The sequence below is a fragment of the Triticum urartu genome, chromosome 3A (genome assembly GCF_056163025.1).
Source record: "Triticum urartu cultivar PI428250 chromosome 3A, HENAU_Tu73, whole genome shotgun sequence".
Taxonomy (NCBI): domain Eukaryota; kingdom Viridiplantae; phylum Streptophyta; class Magnoliopsida; order Poales; family Poaceae; genus Triticum; species Triticum urartu.
Window position 1 is genome coordinate 600,478,571 of NC_141875.1, and position 25,118 is coordinate 600,503,688.

The 25,118-nt window shown below is 46.1% G+C and overlaps 3 protein-coding genes and 1 pseudogene across 3 annotated transcripts; 2 read left to right on the forward strand and 2 right to left on the reverse strand.

The window, feature by feature from the left end:
- Positions 1-2,364: 2,364 nt before the first annotated feature.
- LOC147980725 (uncharacterized) lies at positions 2,365-3,583 on the forward strand. The gene is made up of 3 exons (XM_087516943.1): positions 2,365-2,424; positions 2,563-2,712; positions 3,014-3,583. The coding sequence occupies exons 1-3, from the start codon at positions 2,365-2,367 to the stop codon at positions 3,581-3,583; spliced, it is 780 nt and encodes a 259-aa protein (XP_087373069.1).
- Positions 3,584-6,703: 3,120 nt separating this feature from the next.
- Positions 6,704-10,395, reverse strand: LOC147980726 (uncharacterized; annotated as a pseudogene).
- Positions 10,396-16,362: 5,967 nt separating this feature from the next.
- Positions 16,363-18,528, forward strand: LOC147980727 (uncharacterized). The gene has a single exon (XM_087516944.1). The coding sequence runs from the start codon at positions 16,865-16,867 to the stop codon at positions 18,515-18,517; it is 1,653 nt and encodes a 550-aa protein (XP_087373070.1). The 5' UTR covers positions 16,363-16,864; the 3' UTR covers positions 18,518-18,528.
- Positions 18,529-21,395: 2,867 nt separating this feature from the next.
- Positions 21,396-23,223, reverse strand: LOC125545319 (nematode resistance protein-like HSPRO1). The gene has a single exon (XM_048709218.2). It carries the CDS (start codon positions 23,089-23,091, stop codon positions 21,688-21,690), a length of 1,404 nt encoding a protein of 467 aa, XP_048565175.1. The 5' UTR covers positions 23,092-23,223; the 3' UTR covers positions 21,396-21,687.
- Between the last annotated feature and the right edge of the window lie 1,895 nt (positions 23,224-25,118).

The window sequence follows — 25,118 nt, forward strand, 5'->3', positions numbered from 1 at the left end:
TGCGTATCCCGCGAACATGAAACAAATCGCAGCCCCACTCATCGAAGCATCCGCCACGAGTGCCCCCATCCTACATATATGAATATGACCGTTTGTTATAAACACGACCATGATTGTTTCCGTGATTTGCATTGAAATCAAAAAATCAAATCAAAACCCAAAAAACATGAGGAAAAAAGAAGAGCATGGGCACATTCGCGTCAAGCACAACGCATGCAAACTATTTGTCGCTGCAGAGAAGCAGAGATTCTTGGTTCCTGTAGGCACAAGGATCTCGAGCAGAAGTAAAACTGAATGCGTACATGACGACGAACGCTCGAGTTGTGCATTCCTGAAGAACCAGGAGACACCTTGGATTGCTCTGCGTCTGTTGTACTTGCAGACGAGTTTCTGGTTCTTCAAGAATGCACGACTCCATGTCGAGCAGAAGTAAAAAATTTATACCAGAACAACTCCTGCAAACCTTTTACCGTTGTGGTCGCACAGAAGCTGGGATTCTTTTTTAGCTGAAGCACAACAAACTCGAATAGAAATCATCTGTGCACGCACAGGACTCAGAACTTGTGCTGCTCTTCATGAACCAAAAGTATTATTTCCATGTGCATGACGCTGCACAATCCAAGTGCGTATTCCTCTCAAGAACAAAAACCAAGATCAAGACTGGGGCCCTCGAGGGGAGGCGGGGAGTCGAGATTAAGGCGTCATCGGCCAGGAAAAATTCACAGCGTGTAATTCTGACGAACATGAGAAAGAAACGATTCAAGAACAGCAAGGAGCGAATAGATAGGAAAATTTTCCAAGGTGGAAACGACAACCCAAAAACCCATCACGAATTTACATGGTTTCAGGTTGGTTTTCGTCAACCACAACCAACACAAAAGAAAAATAAAACAGTCAAGAACAAGCTCACCGAACCCCTCAAGCGGGGCACATATGAAATCATCGTCGGTTCTTGCAAAGAAAAAAGAGAGCAGGTTCTTGAGAGACGAAAGCCAAAGCACAGAACGCGAAAGAAAACCCCGCTTCCAAGAACAAGACTCGGGCCCTCGAGGGGGGGTGAGATTAAGGCGTCACCGGCAAGTAAGAACTCGCAGTGTGCGTTCCAGACGAACAAGCGGAAGAAGCGGCCGATGCAAGAACAGCAAGATGGTTTCAGGTTTGCGCCAAGGACAACCAACTCAAAAGTGAAACAAAATACGCAAGAACAGGCCGATCGAGGCCCCCCAAGCGGGGGCGAGGCACATATGAGATCACTCTTGGTTCTTGCAAACAAATAAGAGGGTAAATAATGTCATTCTTGCAAATATCACAGAGAAAACCATCAAAAATCATCACACAAACAGCCCAAACACCGAGCTAATCAAGGAATCAAGAACAGATTTGCGTCATGGAGCACCTACATTGGGCTTGGAGGACAAGATTCAGCAGGAGTCGACAAGGGGGGGGGTTGCTTTTGGGTCGGTGGGGAGGGGAGGCGAGGGAAGAATGGCGCAGCAGCGCTGCGCTGCGCTGATGTATGTAAAGCTCCTCCCACCACCAAACCGGGGTGCAAAGGAGGAGGAAGAGAGCCGCAGAACAACCTCTGATTTGTGGGGCAGGCGGAGCAGCGGGGGCCAGCTGCAAGCGAGACAGAGATAGGCTAGCACCGGTCACTAGTATCTCAACACCCACTCTGCTGTCTCTGCACCATATCTGAGTCCCTCTCCTCGCATGCAACAGATTGTACTTAGAGACGACGGCCAAGGCGCAGCCTTTGAATGACACGCGGGCCCTCTCTCTTGCCGAGCCCACACTCATGTTGAAACGAGCTCTGTGATACGTATTCATTAAGAAAAGAGGGCTCAAACACTTTACTGGAAAAAGATTCCCTGGAAATCAAAACTACCCACCCATGGAGAACCGGCTGCGCCACTTTTGCGTTTCAGTTCCCTTCTTTGTCATAGAGGCATGGGGATGTAGAGTTCGTGCCATGCAACACGCAGCGAGCACTCCCGCAGAATTGAGGTAATAGCATCCCAGGTACCCTAACTTGCACCCAATGTGATGATTCAGTCCCAAAGTTGCGAAACTAGACCAAACCATACCCCAACTTGCATCCAATGTGATGATTTAGTCTCAGGCCAATCACAGCGCGCCAATTGGCTGGGCCGGTCAGCGCACGCAGTTTTGCACAAAACCCCCTGCCGTTTGCCTGATTCAACCCGCAGTATAGCACACCTGAATTAAATCTGTCGGAGGAATCCACTTCACGTCCGGTCCAGATCCAGCTCCACTCGTTCCCCATCTGCCCCCTTGCCCCCTCAGCTCCAGCATCAGCTTCTCCACGCCGCCAGCAAGCTCGCCGCCGCCGTCCAGCTCACCCCCATGGTATCTTGGAGTGAAGGATCGAGCTCGTCGTCCGACGGCTACTCTGTGACAAGTGAGGTTAGTTCTTGACTATGTCTCTGGCAGTTAGGGATTGAGCAAAAATGGGGAAGGGTGTATGTTCTTGAGTAGAAAAATTTCAGCATAGATGATGCCTGCCTCTTTGTTGACTAGAATATGTTGTAAACAATGTTGTAGGCTCCTGCTCCTGCCACCATTTTCTGCTCTGGGTGGACAGGCCTCGCTCCAGATCTTGCAGCTAGATGTGAACACCAGTGTGTGTGTGAGAAGTTTGTGTGCTTTGAATCAGTTGATAGTGGAAGGAGGTATCTTGCTTGTGCACAAAAGGTTAGTAGATCTACCAAACTTGCAATGGATCTGTATAAGAGTGTGCCATGTAAATGTGGAGGAGTGCATTTTCAGTTAAGAGCATCTAGTTTGTGAACTTAATTGAATCTTTGAGTTAACAACATCTTGTTAGTGAACTTAACTGAATTCAAATGAACTAACTGAACTGAACTGAATTTAAATGAAATAACAGAACTTAACTGAATTAGAATGAAATAGCTGAACTTATCTGAATTTAAATTCAGTTAACTGAACTTAACTGAATTCAAATGAACTAACTGAATTCTATCTTATCTGTTAGGAAATACCTAAATGCAAGTTTGTGGAGTGGATTGACCCTGAATGGCCTGCCACTCTGAAGATGAGTTTAGCCAGGGTTTGGGGCATGTATGATGATGAGAACAAGCTAAGGATCAGTGAGAATTTACATCTTGCTGGAGAAAATCTTAGGGTTGTGAGAGAGAAAGAAAAGATGGAAAAAGAATTGAGGTTTTTTAAACTGGATTTTGCTAAGATGGTGGCTGACAAGGAGCAGGAAATTACTGAGTTGGGCAATGCAAGACTTGTTGTTTCTGACCTAAAGAAAGAGCTTGAGAAGAAGAAGCTGTCTGATAAATCTAGCACTAGCATTCATCAGTTTGTGAGGGCTAAGGCAGAGAAAGAGAGGGATGAGATGAAGCAACATATGGATAGCATGAAGGAACAGGTGGACAACATGAAGGAAGAGTTGGACAAAGTTGTGTCACAGAGGGATGACCTGAAGAAGGAGAAGAAGAAACTTGAGTACATGATTGGTGATTTATTCAGGCACAAGGAGGAGACCAAGAGCAAGATAAGGAGGGTGAAGGAGATCTTGGATGAATTTGAGTAATTCATTGCTGGTGTAATGCTGCCTTAAGATGGATCTTTTAATTACTTGTATTCCTTTAGTGAACCTGGTTAATTTCTATGGCAGATTTATGTACTGCACTGAATATGTATGACTGCTCTAAGTTAACTTATTTTGTAGTACTGCCCAAGTTATCTGAATTTATCAGCAATTAATTAGTTGTACTCTTTTTACTAAACTTGGTTGAATTTTTGACAGTATAACTGAAGATTCAGTAAACTGAATTTCAAGTTCACTGAAGATTCAGTTCATTGAAAATTCAGTTAACTCAATTTGTAGTTACATGGATTATGAGTTTAACCCTAACATAACCTAAGATAAACCTAAGATCCAGTTAGCTACATGTTTATGTTACTGAAGTTATATTCATTTAACAAAAATTCAATGCACTGAGGTTTTATGAATTTAAATGTTAAATGCCAATTTAAGCTTGTATATAGAATTGTAAAATAGTACCATATATAGGCCTAACATAAACTAACCAAAATCATAATCATTGTTGTTGCTCTGCTTATATAGAGCACACCTACAGAAGGCCTATAGAAGTTTTGCATCATAAGTGGAACACCATGGCAACATAGTACCAGATTACAACAACAATGGAAATAAAACATCACTGTAACAGAGCATTGTAACTGACTTTTTGATAGTGTTAAAAGTTAACTTAACAGAACATTTCTAACAGCAGAAGCAACAACAAATCAAAGCAGCATAACAATATAGGGATTGCAAAGCAGCATAACTATATAGATAGCATCCATGATAACAACTTAAGTGCCTAACCATGGCAGCAAAGTTCAGACAATATAGCAACAGTTCTACCATAGCATTCCACATTAGAATTAACTTATGTGCTCTGCTTATATAGAGCACACCTACCTTGACTAAGACAAAATATCAATAACTTATATGCTGAAATTTTGCTACTCAGCATACCTAACTACTACTGCATCATCTTCAGCATGTCCAGCATCTTCAGCATCTTCAGTTCTTCATTTGCTTCAGGCGCTCCGAGCGGCGCACCCCCCCTCCAAATGGCCTCTTCTTCGTCTTCTCTAGCTCCTGTGCTGCCGCCGCCACCTTCTCCTCTTCTGCGTCAGCCACCACCTCCTGATTGACGATGTCGGGCACATCTGGGAGCACCTCCACGTCAATCGGGAGGTCTCTGTCGCCCTCCCTGGCGTTGTGGATAGGCGCGAGCATTTGGATCTCCTCCTCCTCCTCTTCTTCATTGTCTGACAGGACAACGACCGACACGTCGACATCATAAGACGAGGCATACGAGTCAGAGGAGTCCGAATCCCCTCTGTAGCCCGAGTCGTTGTCGGAGTCCACCTTGCAGTACTCCGAGTCGGACGACAGAGATACGTCATCGTCGTCGATGTGGACGAGGGGTGCCGGCGCAGGCAGGGCCAGAACCACATTGTGGACGCGCTGCATCCTCGACCAGACGTGTGTCGGATCCGGCTGCGGCTGCGGTGTGGTGGCGGACCTGTACATCCACCAACACGCGCGCTGCCTCGGATCGTCGGAGCGCGTCTCCGCCATTGCGAAGCGGAGGATGTTGGTCGGAGGGGTACCTGGGCCGTCCACGAGAGCCCGCCTCTTCTCGTCGTCGGTCATCGCGTCGATGAGGCCCCGCGCGTGGTTCCGAAGCATGTCGACGCTGGGGAACCACCGGCCTATCTCCTGGAGCTCCGCGCGTGCGACCTCGTCGTCGCCTGCCAGCTCGTCGACCATCCTCTGCCATGCAGGGTGGTTGTCCATGGCGTCGGCGGCGGCGGCGAGATGGCCGGCGAGGGTTTTCTTGTGGTGGAGTGGAAGGTGGGGAGCGTAGAGCCCGAGGCATCGTGAAATGGAAGTGGTGAGTGGGGGCGGTGGGTGGTGGGTGGTGGCCTCTTAATACGAGTGGAAGAGCGAACGACACCGCTCTGATTAGCACTTAGAGTTTATATCAGTATAAGAAGTGTAGCAATGAGCATCTAGTAAGATCACTACTACTGGCGCACTGGCATTGAGCTCAACCTATGAAACAATGGGTCCTGGGTTCGATACCCAGGACAAACAATTTTTTTTAAAATTATTTTTAATTAACAACAGCAGTATTAACTCTAAAACATTTTTTAATCTTTTTTTTAGTTAACACCACAGAATTGGCAGAGCGACCGAGCTAGTGGAACGGTGGGTCTGCTTAACTATAGTGCGTGGTACTATCTAAACAAATCACTACTACTATCACACTGGCAATGCAGTTAGGTTTGCTATCCATAGGTCCTGGGTTCGATACCCAGGACAAGCATTTTTTTAAAGTGTTTTTAATTAACATCAGCAGTATTGAGTCTAAAACAATTTTTAAAGATTTTTTCAGTCAAAAGCAGCGAAATTCACTTTAGTTAACACCACAGAATTCAGTTAAATTCAGTGAATAGGAAAATTAAGATATGTTGCAACATTCAGATATCTTCCAAGATTCAAATGTCTTTCAGCATTCAGTTAACTCCTAATTATAATATTTAATTACAAAAAGGGCAATGTATGCCATGGTTTTCCATCCAAAAAAGTAGGCAATATATGCCACATTTTGCCACCAAAAATGAGGCAATTCATGCCACAGTTTGACATAACAAAATAAGGCCAGTTTATGAGTTACATAAGTATAGGCCTTGTCAAAAAATGGTGGCTGAGAACTGCCACTAGATCAGGCAGCAGGAAAATCATCAGGAGGAGCATTTAGGTCAGGAATATGACTGGCAATGTCATCTCCAAACATCAGCCACCATGCCCTCTCACCTGCTTGGCCTCCTCTTCCTCTCCAAGCTTCTGGATTTGCTCCTCTCCCTCTCCCAGCTTCTGGATTTGCTCCTCTCCCTCTCCCAGCACCTGCATTTGCTCCTCTCCCTCTCCCAGCACCTGCACTTGCTCCCTCTCCTAGAGCTAACCCTGCATCTGCCCTTGCACCTCTTCCTGGAGCTAAGACTGCACTTGCTCCCCTTACTCTTCTTGCATTTGGATGTACCTCTCCTCTGCCTCTCCTTTTCTTTCCTCTTACAATGTCAGCTATAGTTCTTGCCCTTGTCTGCCTAGCAATATTCATTTCTGTAGTCACCCTGGGTTGTGGTATTTCAGCCCAGCAGCAGCAACAAATGAAGAGAGCTCAGGAAGTGGGCCATGGACCCTTTGAGGAGGTCTTCTTGCTCTTTCCCTGCTGGCCATGTTAAAAACCATACTAGTTGGTGACTTAGTAGGATCCAACCTAGGATCTGGCCTGTTTGGAAAGATGTTCTGCAAAGAAAGATATTCAGATAAGCTCATTTTAGGGAGTTCATGCATTAGAGCCAACTGTGTAAAATGAGATGCAACAGAAGCATACCTGAAGAAATGTTGGATCATCATAGTTATCATCAACAAGCTCTACTCCTTCTGCAATTAGTGCTTCCTGCCACCTGTAGTGCCCTTTCCTGTTGTGGTCAGCTCTGCCACAAATTGAGCAGTGCATTGTCACACCTTTTTTGTTCAGATATCTAACACCATTCCTGCTTCTCTTCTCTTCTGGTGTTTTCTTCTTGTTTTTCTTTGGCCTTCCCAACTGTTTAGTGAAAATGGTGGATATACTTTGTCTTCATTCTGTTTCTCCCAATGTTTTGAATCTCTAAGTGGAACCAGAGTGTATCCATATGCTTTCAGATAATTCTCCATAGTGTAGCAGTCATGAACTATTGTCTCTGGGTCAATTATCTCCTCCCTGTAGCATGCTATACTATGGCCACATGGTACTCCAGAGAGCTGCCATCTCCTGCAGTCACAAGTGTGCAAGCACAAGTCAACTGTATAACTAGAGTTACCAGACTGAACTCCGAACAATTGTTGGCCAGCTTCAGGGACATGGCAATTAGCAGCAAACTCAGTGTTCTTGTCTAGTTTCTTCTTGATCTTTGGGCATATTCTCTGCCCTGCCCACTTCTCTATGGCCTCTCTCTGTTTACTCACTAGCCTTTGCATGATCTTGTAAAAGATGTATTCCAGCATGGACAACACTGGCATCTCTTTGCCCTCCAGAATGTAGCTGTTAAATACTTCAGAGTTATTGTTCAGCAGAATATCACACTTGGGAAAGACACTAAAAAATGATTTACACCATGTCTTTGGATCAAGTCTTTCAGTCCAGTGGAAAGCAGCTGCACTGTGTCCATCCATTTTCTCACAGTTTTGGCTCCACTTAACCCTGTTTGGCGCTCTTGCAATGGCCCACAGATCCTGCTTCAGTTGCTCTCCTTTGTGCTTCTCATTGAAATTCTGATAAATATTCCTAACACAAAACCTATGCTCAGCATCTGGCCAGATTTTTTGCACAGCATTGATCAAACATTTCTGCTTGTCACTCATAATAATCAAAGGAGCAGTATTTGTGATGTTAAGGTCATCTCTCAATGTAGTGAGAAACCACTCCCAAGAACTAGTGCACTCTACTTCTACCAACCCATTGCAATGGGGAAAATGCAGTCATTAGGATCAATACCCACTACACTAAGCAACACTCCTTTAAACCTATTTTTCATGTGACAGCCATCATTGAAAATAATAGGCCTGCATCCCTTGAGCCAACCCCTTTTGCATGCATCATAAGACCAATATAGAGTTTTCAGACATTTCCTGCCCTATGGGAAGTCTTTGTCTCTAATAACCTCAGTTGACAGAAGAAATGTAGACCCAGGGTTGGTATTCCTCAATTCATGACCATAGTCCCTAAGCCTACTGAACTGCTCTACTTCATCACCATGGATCTCCTTAAGTGCTGCAGTTCTTGCCCTAGCTAGCTTCCATCTGTTAGGGGTGACATGAAATTCATTGATGATTTTTCTTGAAAATGTACCTAGTGACATCTTCTGGTCATCTTTGAACTCATTTATGAAATACTTGCACAGGAATTTTGCTGTCAGTGACCTTATCTTCCATTTCTTCTGACACACATGTTCTCCATAGTAAGTCTTGATGACAAAACCCCATGTCCTGTTGTCATTGCCAGCATACAGATACCATGGACAACCATCTTCACAAACTGCTTCAAGTCTCCTCTTATCATTCTTTGTCTTCTTGATCCGCACTCTGTTTCTAACTGAATATGCAGTCAGTGCATGTCTTAGCTCAACCACATCAGCAAATACCATCCCTACTTTAAACACAGGGGAAATCATGTCCACCTTTGCATTGAAAGTTTTAAACTTGTACCTAAGTTCATCTGCTTGCTTAGTTGATAGGTTGAGATCTTCATCCTCAAGCAAGTATTCAGGCTCCACATCATCCTCATCCTGATCAGCTTCTTCATCAACATCAAAGTCAATGTTGTCATCATAAAGATCATCATCACCATCATCTATGTCATAGTCACTGTCACTGAAATCAGAATCTGAAACAACTACATCTTCAATAACTGTTTCTCCATCTTTAGTTAGCATGTTGTGCTCAGCACCCTCAATAAGCAAACTCTGTGGGTCTGTTCCAATTAGTGCAATCTCTAACAAGGGATCTTCAGTTAGCAAGTTCTGCTCAGCACCATCAATAAGCAAAATCTTTGGGCCTGTTCCATTTGCTGCAATCTCTGACAAAGGATCTTCTACAAAGACTGAAACTAGGCTATGGGAAGGGGATGCATTTTCTATTGCAGAACTTGTTGTTGATGTTATGAAAGATAGGGGCAATGTGCACACCAAGTCAGACCTGAAGTTGCTGATGAAATCTGTATGGTCAACCATGACTACAAGCATCTTATGCTTAGCACTAGCTCTTATCATATGCTGCACATCCTCATCACTGCTAATTCTGATCAAACCATCTGAGATTGGTTTATTTGGTTTGCTCAAGTAAATGATGTGCTCACTCAAAGGATATCCCAACCAAACCAAGTGTTGTTCAAGGAATGCATAAGAGAAAGTGCCAGAGTCAACAAAGTCTAGCACCTCAACAGAAGGGTTCCAGTATTCCAGGTTTCTGATTGGGTCACAGAAATTCCACCATGCTCAAGTTCTTGTGTAAAAAATGGACTGTCCACATTTTCTCCATTTGCTGCATCACACACTGTATTCAAAACAAAGATGCATCAGTTGAAAAGCAAATATTCAGTTAACTGAATAAACAAAGATTTAACATACTTGAACAATAGCTTAAGGTTCAGTTAACTAAACCTTTCAGTTACCTACAATAAGCTGAAAAAAATTCTGATAACTACAGTACTTGACAAAATTCTGATAACTACAGTAACTGCAAATATTCAGTTAACTACAGTAACTGAACATATTCAGTTAAATACAGTAACTGAACATATTCACTGAACTACAGATAACTGAACATGTTCAACGGCAAAAACTAGTTAAATTTCACAACACGAACAGATGCTTGAGTAGAGTACAGGCTAAAGCAGAACAAAAAGGCAACTACAAAGGCATTAACATCTAATTTGTCCCCCATAAACCCTAGCTATCGTGTCGAACCCAAACCTAATTTCATCGGCCGAAAATCTAGCTCCACTTCGCCATACATGACCCTACTCAAAAAACACAACTAGACGACCCCGATTCGAACACAAATGGACGCGATTCGAGCTGCAAACGGCGGGGCAACGAGCTCAGGGGAGCAAAGCAGAGGAGAGGAGAGGGAGGTAAAGAAAGCAGAGACGGGGCACCGAGCTCACAGTAATCAGGAGGGAATGCACCCAACGGCCGGACGAGATGAGTAGATGCCGGCGTCTCCACGCCATCGGTGAATGGCGGCGACGACGCCTCGGTCGCTGACGTCACCATCGCCTCGCCAGCCCGTGAGCTTTGTCGCCCCGACAGCGACCAACCTCTCCCTCTCGAACGAACGTGAACTCGATTCCGACAGATTTAATTCAGGTGGGGGGTGAGTGCGCGTTGATTCAGGGAAACGGCAGGGGGTTTTGTGAAAATATGCACGCGCTGACCGGCCCAGCCACTTGGCAGCCAATTGGCGAGTTCTCATTGGCCTGGGACTAAAACATCACATTGGATGTAAGTTAGGGTATGGCTTGGTCTAGTTTTGCAAGTTTGGGACTAGATCATCACATCCTGTGCAAGTTAGGGTACCTGGGGTGCTATTACCTCCGCAGAATTAAACCATCTCATCTCTAGTGCGACCGTCGTCGCTGATCCTAGCCCAAACGGTCACATGCCAGCGAGATGACGCGCGGTGGTCCATGCCAAACGATCACCAACCAGATTAGCTAGCCCAAATTCTTTTTTTTCTTTTTACGGGGGAGCTAGCCCAAATTCTTTGGTGGAGCCATCGGTGGTACATTGTTCTGAACATGGCAAATGTATGTGTCTTTGAAACGTTACACTGCATACTCACTGTGGAATTTATGTTTGATTATTATTATTAGTATCCGTTGGAACCACACTTTATATTAAACTAAAATATTGTCTGGGATACAAACAATGTTGGGTGTGGTATTGGGGAGGGCCTTTTTTTAAATAACTAGTATTTTTTTCATAGTTTCTGACTTTTCTTGCGGATCTTCATGTTAGTCTAACAAACGTGCTTGGCAATTTTCATACGAAACGGTATAGCAGTGCTTCGTCGGTAAAAATATTAAGTGTAACATTTGGAGGTAACAATTGGTGTTCGAATTGTTTTTTTCGCTTGGGTCAAATAGCTTAAGCTTTCTTCACAAAAAATTTGCAGGTAGCACTTGGGTGTGACAATAAATACATCATTTAAAAAATGAAATTTACAAAAATATATTTTTGGCAGGCAGGAGCATATGCTCCCAACAGCCGAATTAGATTTTTTGTGGTATTAAGCCAAACAAAAGGACCAAACTCCAAATTAACAGAAGCTCTAGCTAGATCATGTGCTCCCTCATTCAACTTACGTTGCAAAATACGATGGCGACCTTCATTGTGTGGAGCTGTTGGTGGCGACCGGTTCTTGTTGTGGCTCGCCTTCTGCTTGTGCGAACATGGTCTTCACTTGCGTGTCATCTCACGTCAAGACCGTGCTATGCATGTAGCTGCTTGGATCACGGAAAGTGGTGGCGACAACACTAGATGACTTAGATTTGGTGGTGCTTCTCAGTCATCGGTCTAGAGTTTCGGGGTGAAAACCCAAGGTCTGGCCCTTATTGGTTGTATTTGCCAATGACAATATTTCTTGTGTCGTTACCTTGTTGAATTCATTGCTCGAAGTTGCAGGGACTATTTCTTCTCGTTGAAAACTCATGATCTGGCATTCGATGGTTGGATCCAGGAACGATGACACTTGAACTTTGTACTCTTCTTGATGTCGTTGCTATTAAAAATCTTTCTCGTTGTACCTGTGATGTCAAGAGATGGTTGGAGCAGATACGGTTGTTATTGTAGATTGTTGATCATTGTTGATCACTTCAGACATTCTTTTTTCGTTTTTACTCCACAAAGGTGTAGCTTAGGTCTTGTTGGCTTTGCTAGTTGTCTGTGTGATTTCTTTTTTGTTGATCATTGTTGATCTCTTCAGAGATTTTTTTTCTTTCTTTCTTACTCCACCAAGGTGTAGCTTAAGTCTTGTTGGCTTTGCTAGTTGTTGGTGTGATTTGTGTGTGTGTGTGTGTGTGTTGGTGTTGGCTATGTGCATTTGTAACTAGCCATGCAGAGGTCGGGTGTGTGCTCATTTGTATCCCCTTGGTGCTCCATTTTGAGCTAATAAAATCCACTCTTTGTCAAAAAAAAGATCATGTGTTTCTCTATTTGTTTCTCTCTTCTCATGAACAACCTTTGCTTCGTCGAAATCTTCTGTCATCGAATTGATATCACTCAAGATCATTTTGTTTGGTCCCATATTAGGTATCACAAAGATGCTTCACCGCAGTGCTGCAGTCAAATGCAAAGATTTACTTCCTCACATATATATCCTTGGCTAGAGCTAAGCCTTCATGCATGTCATGGCTTCACTTTTCAGGATCAACAAGATAAAGAACAACTACCAAAGAGGCTCCCAAAAACTGCCCCTGACCATCAAGACATACTGCAAAGATGGCGACCATGTCTTCTTTCTGTACACCAATGCATTTACATTAATTTTCACGAAACCCTTGGCAGGTGCAGTCCATCTAGAAGTGCTTGTAGAAGTATATGTAGGAGTCCTTGATACCACCAATGGAATAAGAGTCAGATCCTCCAGAAACTTGCTATTTCCAACACATAGCTCTCCAAACTTGTCTCGGGTGGCTACCCAGCTCAAGTTGCAATAGCACACCATCGGGGTAGTGGGCTGCTTTAAGATTCTGGCACTTCGGGAGTGTGATATTGCAAAATCCTCCACGAGTGTTTACCAAATATGACCAAGTTGACCAACTGGGTGTCTCGGAAACCAAGACGCCCATATACTTAGGCATCGTCATGGACTCCCATGACACCCATGTCTCTTTTCTCTCCCCATTGTTATCCCACCAAAACTTCCTCAACATACTGTCGATTTGCAAACACGATACTCTAGGCAACAAAAAGTAAGACATGGAGAAGGTAGGGATCGCCTAAGCCACATTTGCTCCCAGCCGAGGCCATACATTTCCTTCCCTACAATCTATCTTTAATATATTTGAAGGAATCATCTTAGACTTGCCTGCATTAGAAGGTAACCCAATAAAACACTCTGACAAAAACTCATTAGGGGCATCCAGGATACCATTGATAATTTACTCTTATCGTCCATACATCCCTTGCCAAAAGGGTGCTTGATTTGGCTAAATTAACTCTCTGACTGGATGCATTGCAGTATGTTTGGATCATATGCTTCATAATAATTGTACCACCTCCATTTTCCCTAAACATCAATAAAGAATCATCAACAAACAAAATATGATTAAAAGAGTGCACCGTGGGGACAACAATCACACCCTTTACATTATCGTTTGTGCTTCTGGCCTCCAACAAGCATGGTAAGCCCTCCATAGCCAACAAAAATTAGTTAGGGTTTAACTATGTCAAGTGACAACACAAGGATTAGTACTAGGAACTTGCGCCACATAATGAACTCCACAATGGTATCATTACTATGTAGTCCATTATCCTGTCATGGATTTATTTTATTTTATTTTATTGCTTGCAGCAAATCCATACTATTGAAAACACGTTTCCCATAGGGTTACGCCTAGGGTCAACCTATCCTTTGGCGTCGACGCCGAAGTCCACATAAACTTGCCGCCGATCGTCGAGATCCTCTCATCGGATGACGACCCACCACATCATGAGTGAGAGAGGACGACTACATGGAAGGTTTGAATACCATGGAGGACGGGGAAGACGGAAGGGAGCGTGAGTAGAGGATACGACAGATCCAGAGAAGGTCAACCAGATCATAGAATATGGAGAATTGGGGGCGGCGGCGCTGTCGATTCAGCCAACAATAGTAGTACGGTAGAACGAGAGGGCAATTGTGAGGCTACATGGGATCACTATGGGCTGGACCAAACCCTAGAGGATTACTTTGAAGGTCTGAATCTTCACGGAGAAGAGGAGGAGGATCTGGATCTGTCGGGAGAGGTGGAAGAACTTATCGAAGAAGTGAGGTGGTTTGGGCTATTTATGTTTATATTATGAGACCTTTTAGTCATTCGTCATTACTAAACACCATAAGGGACGTGTGGGCGTCAGCCCAAGGTGTGACCTTAAATATCAGGCGGGTGAACTTGTTCTTGGTCCAATGTCATTGTTTGGGTGACTGAAAAGGAGTGATAGATGGTAGACCTTGGTTGTTCAGATGGGAGCCGATGGTGATTGTCGAGTATATTATGGAGTCTCCAATGTGTATGATCATACCCTAGATAAAGATTCCAGTGTGGGCTCGGATAAGGAGCTTACCAGATGGCCTTACAAGGAAGAAGGAACTCGTTGAGGAGGTTGCAAAGAAGGTGGGAATGCCGTCGTTTACTGGGATAGTTAACGAAGGAAAAAATCAATCCTCAAGCGTCGAGCGGCTGCGGGGGGGGGGGGGGGGGGGGGGGGGAGCCCTGCCGCGCTGCCGCCATCCGAAGCCCGACAACGTCGACTCCGTTGCCGAATCGGGCAAGGACAACGAAGGAGGAGCCGCCAGCCAGCCTGACATGGCCTACAAGGTCACGGTCAATTATAGAGTAGTTTAGGGTTTTAGTTTTAAGGTTTTTAGTTCGTCGGCCGAAATAACATCCGGTTTATGTATAAACTATCCTACTTTAAATGAACTTCGTCCGGTTTATATGAAATTCATCGTGTTTGCATGAAATTCGTAATTTGTTCAAAGGTTGTTGAAGTGTATGCGGGCAGCTGGATGGCCGCCTGCCGTATCCGTCTCCGCGGACTGGTTCCCTTGTCCATGGACGAATGCGGGGGGAATTTGTAGGTCGCCATTGGAGATTTTCTTTGGTTAGGTTGTGGACCTCGTGGAGCACCGGAGCTTGCGTCTCCAGATTGTAATATGGTTGTTCTCTCAAAAAAAAAGATCGTAATATTGGTTTTTTTTTAACTTAAGATGGTAATATTGTTGGAGTTGAGTAATAAAAGTTTCGATTCAAAAAAAAACTGTCATGGCTAAAACCGGCTTATATAGCTTTTGTAAAAGCGAGAAATGAGTAGCATATGCTTGGCTTGGCCCACCTTTTACCATCGCATCAGTTGCGCTCGTACAGAGGACACTGCAGACTGCAGGAGAAGCCGCTCTATGCCAAGAACAGCTGACGGCTGACGGCGAAGTATCTTCCTTTTTCTTTTTCCAAAAGTGGAGTCTCCTTTGCGTTTCGGCTCCCATGGGCCATAGCTGTACTTCCTTCTTTGATTTGACAAAAAAGGTGATTCTAGCGCTGTGCACGTTAGTTTTTGACCGGCTCGCTTTACTTCGTTCCGTTCCGTTCCCTTCATTCTGTTTCATCGTTTGTACCGGAGCGAGATATGGAGAGGTGCGTAGTTCGTACGCGGCAGAGCTCCACATGCAGTGGAGATGGCCCTCCCATGGCTATATAGCGCAGAACCATTAATCGGACCCGTCGCTACTCCTTCTCTTTTTTAGTTTCTTTTTTTTGTGTGTGCGTGTGATAGCCATGTACTCCCTCCGTTTCTAAATATAAGTCTTTTTAAAAATTTCACTATAGACTACATACGGAGTAAAATAAATGAACGTACACTCTAAAATATATTTATATACATCCGTATGTAGTTCATAATGAAAATCTTTAAAAAGACTTACATTTAGAAACGAAGGGAGTACGTTGTATTGGTTCAAAAATCATGTACCGCGCTGAAATCTACACGTGTTACTTACTGCATTGGTTCTTGATGATATGGCAAGCTAATTATCATTCAAGCATGGAAATGGGAGAGGACAAAACCGAAATGACAATTAGCACTTCCTCAAGATCATTTTGGTTTAGGCAAGATGCATGGCGTATTTTTGTGATGAATGGAGCCTTTTGCCACATTTTGCAACAGTGTTGAGTGCTCTTTGATAGCGGTACAGGTTAGATGCATTTGTAGCATTCTTTGTCAAGATTTAACGATCATCGAATTTAAGCTCGCAAACTAGAGCATTGTTTTCGCCGATTCATAGTCCATTTTGTTCAACTTTTTCTGAAAGGAGAATCGTAATGGTTCAGACAATTTTCACATGAGAGTTCGAAATTGGTCCTTTATTCATGTTACATTTTGCAGGCATAAAATCCATGTTTAAACAGATATGATGATGATGAGTGTATTTATGTCAGCGACCTTGCTATGGGCCGGCCCTATTCACATCGATCTGGCCCAGAAGATGGATGGCCTCCAACTACAAAAGGCACACGGGTGCCTACGGAAGAGGGGCTTGGAACAGAAGGCTTCGGCCTGGCCTGGCTTGGCTAGCGATTTCTCTCTCTTGCCCATGACCTTCCTCCTCCCTCCTCTGTTCCTTCTCTAGATCCTAAAATTCTCATGTAATTTCCACAGCTGTAACTGAATCCTTGTTGATTGAGTGGAACTAGTAGAGAGATACTAACATTTGGTATTCAGAGCCATAGATCCTAGCCCCAGAGTTTCAATCAAAAAATTTCTCCACCACTGCCTACAACCTGCTTGACAAAATGCCAAGCCACAAATTCGCCTACCCCAAGGGCGTTCTTCACGCCCGGATCAGCGACGTTCGTCAGGTGGTCACCATCGAGTCGATTCGTCAGTTGTTCCGTCACTCCGGTGATGGATATGTGATCTGCGTGTACGAGCGGGTGGTGGACGGGATGTATGGCGTGGAGGCATACGTCGAGTTCCGGTCTCAATGGAGGGCGACCTGAGCTCGAGCTGCCTTGGATGGCCAGCTATATATGATGGCTGCTGCATCCTTGCCGTCGACCTCGTCCCGCCGGTCTACACCACCATCACCATGCCGGATGACGACGAGATGGCACCCTCGTACTTCTACGACGACACTCCCTACGCGGAGTGGACTGCGGCATTGGCCGCAGCTGAGGGCCATGATGAGGTGCCCGCTGCATCCACCGACAGCCTCCAACTCGAGGCGTCCATGGGCGCCATCAGCGCGAGTCTATCCGAGCTCGCCGTGCCTGTAGCACAAACTCTGTCTGCGACCACCGACATTGCCGTCCTGGAGCTCAGCGTGAGTGACAAGGTGCCTGAAGTTGACACCAACACCGCCGCTCCGACGCCCACCACCTGTTCGACAGGGTGCCCAAGATGCGACACGCCCGAGGAGTCGGCGCTCACTTCGTCCACGACACTACCTTCATCCATGATCGTCGGCGACATCGCTCCTGAGCTTGCTGCACATGTATGTGGCCTCTATCATATTATTGAGACTGAGAGAGACGACCCAATGGCGTCGTTCCTAGTTCCCTGGAGTGCACCTACATCCTTCACAATGCCACATGAAGCCTCGCCAATGCCTCTGCGTTGGTTGTTCCCTGTCTTTGATATGGATAACTTTGCAGTTACTAAGTGTTCAACTGATTGCTTCGACTACAACACAAGTGAGGCCATAGCTTCAGTTATTGAGCAAAAGGTACAGGTACTCCGACCTCTGCCATGGCCTTCCTTTTTCAGTGATTCGGCATGTATTAGCGAATCCTCGAGTGGTGAGCAGAATATTTTACATGGGTGGTTCCTTCAAAATGATCTTCTCGAATCATGTCTAGCTATCACATCATCAATTACGTCTCAGCTAATGGTGCTGATGGAAGAATTTGGGAGCCTACTGATAGTTGCTTCAGCTGGTATACCCGTGCATCTATCAGTTGGTGAGAGCAGTACCATTCTTATTTACACTGCTAGATGGTTGCTACAGATATCTTCCAATTCAGTACTGCAAATGCCTTTAAGTGGATCTGCACCCAATTTTATTATGGCGATTCTTTCCGAGTGTGGCAGTTTGCTGAAGTGTGGATGGAGAGGACAGTTTGGCTTGCAAGATATTCTTGTACAGATTACCATTCCCCAAGCTGATGCAGTTTGCTATTTTTGGGAAACGTCTAACCATGGGGGACAAGGTTCTTATTGCCGTCCGCGATCTGAGCAGGACAAGTTTTCTTGTACTACAGTAGAAGTTGATCATGCTATGAGATGGTGCTCGGTTGAATTGATATCCTGGTCATTGAAATGGAAACAGATCTATTTAGTAGTATCAGAGGGAGTGAGATCTTGGCCTTGCTGGGATAAATTTGTGTTGGTTCCTGCAATGATGCGAGTTACATTTGACAATTATCACAGTATAGTGGTGCTCATGTCGATAATAGGAGAAGGAATTACCAGTTTGCAATACCTTGGAAAATTAAATAAGGAGTACCCCAGTTGCAAAGAGGCCCTGTTTGAGCAAGCTACATTCTATGATTCTGAATGTTTTTGCATGGATTCTAATGGACACTATTTGTGCCTATTCATATATTGGAGGGAGTGGACATGTCATTCACTGGTGTAAGTTGCTGGGTCAATCAAAAATATTGTTCTTCATGCTATTCTTACCAGGACCATTCTGTTGCATAAGATTACAATCAACTACAGATTCTTCACAAGTCGAACGAGTTGAAGGGCTTCCAAGTGGTTCTGCGACCAAAATTCTTCTGGACATATTCTCAGAGGTCATGAGCTCTTGGAGTTATTCTATATTAGGTGCAAAACCTGGAATGTTGACGAGGTATAAATTCGCATGTGTTTTGAACTGTTCTGGAGCAGAGCTACTGCATGATCGTTATATTCAAGTTTGGGTTAAATTCCTTTTTTGTTGGACAACTTATTCAGTGTGCCTTTAAGATGAACCATTGGAGAATTGCTTGGATACTAGACTGGGATGTATATGAACATGCTGATATGAAATTGAGGGAATTATGGCTCACGAAAATGGACCAGGAGATCTGCTATTGTATTGGCGATGTTACTGCTTGGTACTTGTCCTTTACATGATTCAGACCCACTAATGCATATTTTGTTGAGCATAAGATGCAAATTCTCGGAGGAATTGAGAAATGGCTATCATATAATCAATATGTGCAGCCAACTGCTGAAATTTTTGAGGCTTCTCCTTGGCATGTGTTTTATGTTTCTGGAAGTTTCTTGCAAGTGAATGCTACAGGTTTAGCCCAACATTTGTTTCCTTGGGCTAACCTACAGGAAGGTGGCACTAGCGAGGCTGAAGCCATGGCCTTCTTGAAAATGCTTCTCCTGGGAAGAAAAGATCAGCTGACTACTTCATTATATGCAGCTATTGAACTTCGCGGAAGTGAACAATTTCCTTGCGTCATTGCTTGGTGGAGTTGCTGCACTACTAGCTCCATGTGTAAGGTGCAGTGGGTGATTCTTACCTGTACAAATTTAAGGACTGGAGGTGATCTGTGCAAGTGGAAGCAACTACTAATGTTCATGTTTGCTGCAAGGGGTGGCACTGTTCTGATTCTGGCATGTGATCCTGACAACTTTCCAATGAAAATAATGGTCGACCTCTCTGCTCCGGAACTGAACCAACGAGGTCATGCACTGATGCAATGGAAGATCCCATGGTTCCAAGCACTGCTCGAAGAGTGCTCTCCTGTGATCTATTGCTTGAAGATTGAGGTCAGAAGCTCAGTTGTCCGTACCATTTCTCTGTTGCACTTGCCTTGGGACCCTGGTGGTCTTACTCATCGTCGGCCTGGGATCAAGCCAAACTTCATGGGGATCTTTCAGTGGGTGCGAGGATGGTGGATTTTTGTTGTGCTGATATGTTGTTGTAGCCACTACTTTGACGGTGCATTATACCTTGACCAAGTCTGTGCCGACCAAGACTGCCACCTACATGTCTTGGTCGACCAAGTTCCTATTGGTCATGACGATGACTACATTGTCACAAGATTGAGTCAGTGGCCTACAATTGGTCGACAAGGTGATTTGTGTCTAATTCTGGTTCCTGATGTGCTCATGTTACAAGACCTACAACTGGCTTGGGATCTAGATGAGAAGGTCCTTGATTGGGTTCAGATTGCAATGCAAGTTCCTTGGGATCCCGGTGGTTCGACATGGAGTCGGCTTGAGGGCAAGCCGAAACTTATGGAGGGGGGATTTGTCAGCGACCTTGCTATGGGCCGGCCCTATTCACATCGATCTGGCCCAGAAGATGGATGGCCTCCAACTACAAAAGGCACACGGGTGCCCACGGAAGAGGGGCTTGGAACAGAAGGCTTCGGCCTGGCCTGGCTTGGCTGGCGATCTCTCTCTCTCGCCCGTGACCTTCCTCCTCCCTCCTCTGTTCCTTCTCTAAATCCTAAAATTCTCATGTAATTTCCACATCTGTAACTGAATCCTTGTTGATTGAGTGGAACTAGTAGAGAGATCCCAACAATTTACTTTGGTGCTCTCCGAACTGCATACAACTGCCACAGACGATGTGCCTCGAACATGAGCGGGCCACCAGTTTGTGTGGGTTGATGTATTCCTCCTGAGCTTTCTGCGGGTGTTTCTGCCTTGCGTTTCAAGAGAATAACATAAAGTAGAGGAGTCTGCAGTTCGGCCCATACAAAATGCGCATGGTAGAAAATAAAGATATAGTGGGCCTATTTGGTTGGCCTACAAATTTGCCTGGACGTGCCAAAACAAGGGACCTCCTATATGACGCTAAGTGCGTCTAAATGCCCAGCAAACGCACAAGGACGACGCGACTGGTCCGGCACATTGATGCTGGGGTTGCATCAACTTGAACGATCTTAGCAGATGATATTTCTTGGACTTTGCTACATCAGATTTCTGCCATGGCAAATCGAATGTTTCTCATGTCATTTATAGTTGTCGCGAGGATGATAAATGTCTTAAATACATTTTTTAGACGCAACCTTTTCCTGAAATTGGGGACTTGTTTAAGAACATATATGTTCTTTCGAAATTGTGAGCATTTTTAAAAATGTATGAGAATTTTCTGAAATACTAGAACTTTCTAAAATTTTACAAACATTTTTTAAGAATACTTGAACAAAATAGGAACTACAAATAAAAACTGAAAGAAACACAGTAAATGACAAAATAGGAAAAAAAAAATGAAAAAAACTTGATTAAGACCTTGTAGAAGGTTCTAAAACCAGATTCCTCTAGGGGCTAAGAAAACTGGAAGTTGTCGCCATACATGATTTGTAATTGACATGCTCCACCATAGAGTGGGGTTTTTGCTTGTGATGATGCATGAAAGTGGACGTTTGCGTCATTCGCTTGGGAGGGTGCATAAGAGCGAAGGGGGATTCGCAGGCGGGATTGTACGCACCAAGGAGTGTTCCCTCAAAACCATTCAGAGATAATGTTCACTTACGGAACAGTTCTCTTCATCGACCAACCATATCTGACAAAAATGTATTTACATTAAACGAACCGCAAATGAAATTACATCAGGCTACTTGATCTAATTGAATGTCTCTCCGTTAAATACTCTGTAATAGGACACTAGAACAGATGGCATCACAAGTCACAACACACACATGTATGAGTATATGTACTCATCTATCACCACTGAAATGAATCACTGTAGGATTGCAGGCTGGGGATCATAGGTAACTTCTAAGCCTGCAAAATCACGGGTCGTCGGCGTGGCAAGTGGCAACCCATCTAGCCGCGGTATTTCGGCGTTTCAAACCTTCAGCTGCGCCCTGACGGAACAGAGGCGGCGGCCATGTGCTGAACCCAGTAGTCGGCCAAGAACGTCTTGGCGGCGTCGAGGCTGGGGAAGTAGGGCGGCTCCAGGAACATCTGCGACAGCGGGTCCGTCCCCTCCGCCGGCACGAACAGCGCCCGGTTGCCCGACGCCTCCGCCGTGCCACACACCGCCGCCACGACCTGCCGGTACGCGAAGAAGAACCTCCGCACGGCCGCCTCCACGGCCTGGAAAGCCTGCAGCAGCTCGATCTTGCCGGCTTCCTCGCCCTCGCCGCGCCTCCGGCCGTGGTACAGCCTCATGGCCGCCTCCTGCACCCTCGGCCCGCCATTGGGGTCCGCCTCCACGCCGATCACCCACGGCACCAGCTTCTTGATGTCCCTCGTGGCGTTCGCGGCGTGCAGCAGCGCTCTGGACCGGAAGCAGAAGGACGCGTCGGTGCCGTCCGGCGCCGGCCGTATCGCGAGCTGGCTCTTGAGCCGCAGGAAGTCGTCCGGGTCCATGAGCAGGTGCAGGTCCTCGATGTCGGCGAGCAGCTTCCAGATCCGCTCCAGGATCCAGCAGTCGCTCGCCGCCGCCTCCCAGTCCTTCGCTTCGATCCGGCTGTTCAGGCGGGTGAGAAGCTGAGACGCAGCGCACAGCCAGGACTCAAGAATCTGGTGGATGGTGAACAGCGCCTCGTTCTCCCGGTTGCGGTAGCCGGTCTTGGCCTCCGGCGCCACCCTGGGCTTGAGGGCGTGCAGCTCGTGCGGCTGCACGACGCGGTCGTACTCCAGCACCGGCTTGCCGGCGAGGTTGGGCTCGCCGAGGCCGAGGGAGAAGGCGCAGCCCTGCATCTGGCTCTCGATGGCGTACTTGATCTTGGCCGCCAGGGTCTCGGACTTGTCCCACGCGGCGAGGCGCGGGAGCAAGCTGGCCTCACTGGCATGGCACACCACCGCAGCCGCGCTCCCCGGCAGCTGCCACACCTCCGAGGCACTCCGCTCCCGGGGGAGCACGCCCTCGGACGCGCTGAGCTCGGCCAGCGGCGCGCCGCGGTCCCCCTCGCAGAGCGCGGCCACCACCTCCACCTCCCGCGCGGCGAGCAACTCGAGCCGCCGCGCCAGCTCGCGGCGGCTGGCGTAGCCCCGCGGGTCGGAGAGCGCGACGGAGACGAAGCGGAAGGTGATCTCCAGCGCCTGCAGCGCGGGCTTGACCAGGCCCTCGTCGGGCCAGCCCGGGCAGCACGCGGCCTTCCACAGCCTCGACAGCTCCGGCAGCCGCAGGTACTGCTCGTACGCCTCGGCCGCCGAGCTGTCCTGCACCTTCAGCACGACCGACGCCGCCGGCGCGCGCCGCTTGTCGTCCGGCCGCACGGGCGAGAGCGGGGACAGCTTGGTCGTCGCCATTTTCTTTCAGCTCCTCAACTCTCGGGTTAACTGACAACCTCTCGTTTGAAATCTCTACCGCTCCTTGCTCGAAACAGAAACTTCGTTGCTTGTTTCTTGCTATCGGGTCGGGTGTGGCCTCGAGGATTAGAAGGCGAGGCTGCTTATATACTGCTCGTGGGCGTATAGATAGGGAGGAGCGGAGCTGAGGTAGCGCGTGGCGTGTGGACCGCGGCGCGGGGTGGTTTGAAAACGAAGTCTCTCAAACCGCGGGGGTGGGCGCACGCAGAAAGCCATTGAAATTAGGGAAGCGCGGAGGAAGAAAAGGCGCTCCGAGCTTATCCGGAGGGAGGGAGGGAGGCGTGGGCTGGCGGGCTGTCATCAGCTGTGATGCGCGATGCGATGCGGTTTTGTGCCGTCCGAGTCGTCGTGAACCGTGGTGTTTTCTTGCGTTCCGGCAGCGCACGTCGCTGTACCTCGTGGAACGCGGCCGTCTCTATCTATCCGCCGCTGCCCATCCATCCATCCATCCTGGGCCGGCACGAGGTTCGCCGTGAAAGATGTTGGGATTATCACTTTTTTATTATATATCGCGTAGTTTAGTGGGAAAACTTCATCGATTTCTCCTTTGCTTGCGTTGGTAATTCTGTAGGTGAAGACTAATTTTGCCCTAGCAAGCGACGTTAAAATAGTTTGTGATATTGGTCGGCAATGTCGTAAGCTACGGCCGCCATTGTTTTTCGTTTGGGGATTTACCATGTACTTGCTTCCATTGAAATGCTTCCTGTATTCGGCTAGGACGGCTTTCGGTGGTTGACTTTTGTGGCTTTCTTTCTTTGGTTATTGAGCACTATTATATTCAAGGTCAATTGGTTTCCTAATGGTTTTAGTTGCATTCTTTTTATCCTCTCGGAGTGGTGAGCATGCAGATGATCTCGCCCGCCGAACTCTAAACTGCTCTCATGAATTGGATAGTACTCCCTTCATAAAGAAATATAACTTTAAAAAAATTTAAAATCATTTAAATCACTAGAGTAATATTTGACAATTCTTTGTTTCATTCTTTTAAGCAACTACATACATTTGGACACAACTATTGTCTTCCTTCATTAATTAGGAGACTTCTCGAACTGCCTGGGCAGGTTTCACTTCAAGAAGACTGACTAACTACTTGAAATAAGGATAAGTCGCATCAACCAATGCTAAAAAATTTATGAAACAAGGCAAAAGACTTGTCATTTTTATTACTTAAGAATGGAGTTTTGCTACACACGCCGCCAAACGACAAAAGTCTAAACGAATTACTCTCGTGGCATTACATTACTTGAATACTTGTCACCCGCAATGGCCCAAAGAGACACTTCATCTTTGACGTTCCGCGTGATGATAGCCACCGGCGCCACCTTGCTCTTGAAAACGTGTGCATTCATTTCCGTCCAGATTTCCCATCCCACAAGTAGCAGTAGAGAAGACAATGTTTTCACTGGTTGAGCATTGCTAGTGAGGAGCTCATCCCACCAAGATTTAACCATGTGAAACCGATGCCAAAAAGTCATGGAGATATAAGACTGAGCAAGGAGAACATCTCATTCCAAACATGGATAGAGAACCTGCACTTGGAAACGAGGTGAGCCGCAGATTCTTGCACTTGATTGCATAACGGGCATCGGTCGTAGTTTGGCCATCCTCGATGTTGGAGCCTATCCATAGCCCAAATTCTATTTTGAGTGACTAGCCATGCAAAGAATTAAGCCTTCCAGACTGTAACATGTAAGCTTAGTGGAGTGGTTTTCATCGTTGCGAGCTTCCACATAATGCTATCCTTGACGCTCGACTGGATGAGGACGCTCGCAAGCTTCTCACAGAGGGCCGCGAATTGTTGAAGGTGCTCAAGCATCAGGACACTTTGGGTATCGATTTGAGTTATCCAGTGCCCTTTCCTTAAGGCCGTTGCTACAGATCCACCTTTGTTGCGGGATATCTCAAAAATCTTTGGAGCAATGTCTTTGGGTCTGAGACCCTGTAGCCAAGATGACTCCCAAAATTTT